This window comes from Rhinopithecus bieti, unplaced genomic scaffold (assembly GCF_001698545.2).
Source record: "Rhinopithecus bieti isolate Rb0 unplaced genomic scaffold, ASM169854v2 scaffold_13262, whole genome shotgun sequence".
Classification (NCBI taxonomy): Eukaryota; Metazoa; Chordata; class Mammalia; order Primates; family Cercopithecidae; genus Rhinopithecus; species Rhinopithecus bieti.
Window position 1 is genome coordinate 4033233 of NW_016808004.1, and position 2023 is coordinate 4035255.

Consider the following 2023-nt stretch of genomic DNA (forward strand, 5'->3'; position numbering starts at 1 on the left):
CACCGTGCCCGGCCTATTTATTTATTTTGACATGGGTCTTGCTCTGTTACGCAGGGTGGAGTGCAATGGCGTGATCTTGGCTCACTGCAACTTCTACCTCTGGGGCTCAAGCAATCTTTCCACCTTAGCCTCCCAGTAGCTGGGACTGCAGGCACTGGCTAATTTTTTGCATTTTGGTAGAGACAGGGTTTTGCCACGTTGCCCAGGCTGGTCTCGACCTTCTGAGCTCAAGCAATCCACCCACTTCAGCCTCCCAAAGTGTTAGTATTTCAGGCTTGAGCCACCACGCCCGCCCAGTCTGACCAGGCATTTTCTACTGCAGCACAGCTGCCTCCTTGAGGAGGCTTCAGGGGTTCCTAAGCCTAAATTCTACCTCTAGGGTCTTGATCCCTTAAGGGTTCATCCTGAGTTAAAATCTTGTTATCCCCAGAAGCAGAGATGCACTGACTCTGGTGATCTCAGTATGAATGTGTTATGAAATCTTCTAGGTGTCTGTGGTGGGGCCTGGGGAGGGTAGAGAAGGTGATGAGGAAAAGGCAGGGGAGCCTGAACACTATGGGTCTCAGGTACGGAGTGAATAAATCACTAAGGTGAAAAGACAGGCTGGGGCCCAGGAGCTCGTGCACGTACTGATGAAAAGGTCCTGGGCAACATCACAGGCCACCAAACACACCTTCAGCCCCAGGGTCGAACAGGTGGAAGAGCATAGCCATCTTCAGGAATATAAAAGCAGAAAAAAGTGGGGAAGATTTTCCATCTTGAACTTGTGAGCTGGAGAATTACCATTAGTAGCCCACTAATAGGTTGTGGCTGATGAGTCACTTCATAACAAACTGAGAGCCACTTTTGACACTCCTGGAAAAGGCAGGTTAACAAAGCCCCTCTGTAGAAGGAAGACTGTAGTTGCTCAATGCACCCAAGCCTCTTTGAACTTTGCTTAGACTGAACTGCCGATGTCTTGGCTGGTCTGGGCTCCTTAGTGCAACTCCTTCCCACAGAAGCCATCAAGAGCCAGGTCCAGGAAGCTCCTCTCCTATACCTGCCTTAAAAGGCCCAGCTCTGCTGGGGACTAAGGTTCATAAGGCTCATCCCAATGCAAAAGAGAATCTCTGCTATCACCCACTGCAACCACATGGTAGCCACTCCGCAGCCGGCAGGCGTGAGGCATGCTGCGCTAACACGGGAGGGCGGAGGCTCTGCCTGACTTCCCAGAGGCCCAGTGAGAAGCCCAGGACAATCAGCAGGTGCTATGGGAAACTTGGCTGGCAGGCACCACATCATCCTGTATGACTGGCAGGACTGGCTCCCCGCTGAAGACACCGATTCTTGGCAGCTCCTGACAAGGATTGAGAGGATTTGTGGGAGACAGCCCTGAAGCACTGAGCCCTCAAATCAATGAAGGGATTGTGCTGGCGCAGACCCACAGCCATCCAGCTCTGTCGCTGATGAAGGTCTGAACTGCCATAGTCTGCCCCACTGGTGTCAGCGTTAAATGTCAGTTTTAGGTGAGTTTCAACCAGTGGCTGTCCAGTTTCCCCACATCCTTTCTGAGACCATTGCTAGTTTTGTCTGCACCACTCTTGGGGAAAATAACTTGGACACCGCAGGCGAGAATACCAGTGGGCTCCAAGCTGGAGCTCAGGCCTGGGACAGGGTGGGTTACCTTGGCATACTCAAACATGCAGAGGTCAGTATACATGTCAAGTGCGAGGTTCTCGTGCCCGCTCCTCTTGTACAGTTTGGCGGCCTCATGGAACTTCCCCTGGTAGGAAAACACATCTGCCAGAAACAGGTCATTGTTGGTCTCTCCCTGCTTCTTCCTCTCCTGGAAAATTAGAAGCACAGGAAATGGCCTCTGCAGCCATGGGCAGGAAGCAGCCTTTACAAAGGTTAGATGTGGCTATTTCAAGTGAGGCCCCTGGACCTTCCTACTGGAACCTGGGCTTGGCTCCTGGCTGTTGTCTCTCTCCCCAGGTTCCCGCTGGGAACACTTGACAACAAAAGCAGGTTTTAACAGACAAGC

At 52.1% G+C, this 2023-nt stretch overlaps 1 protein-coding gene across 1 annotated transcript in view; it reads right to left on the reverse strand.

Annotated features, from left to right (window-relative positions):
- IFT122 (intraflagellar transport 122) overlaps positions 1–2023 on the reverse strand; it is an 89110-nt gene that overhangs the window by 23833 nt on the left and 63254 nt on the right. Inside the window, 1 exon segment of the mRNA XM_017885022.1 lies at positions 1664–1825. Within this exon segment, the coding sequence (XP_017740511.1) occupies positions 1664–1825 (162 nt within the window).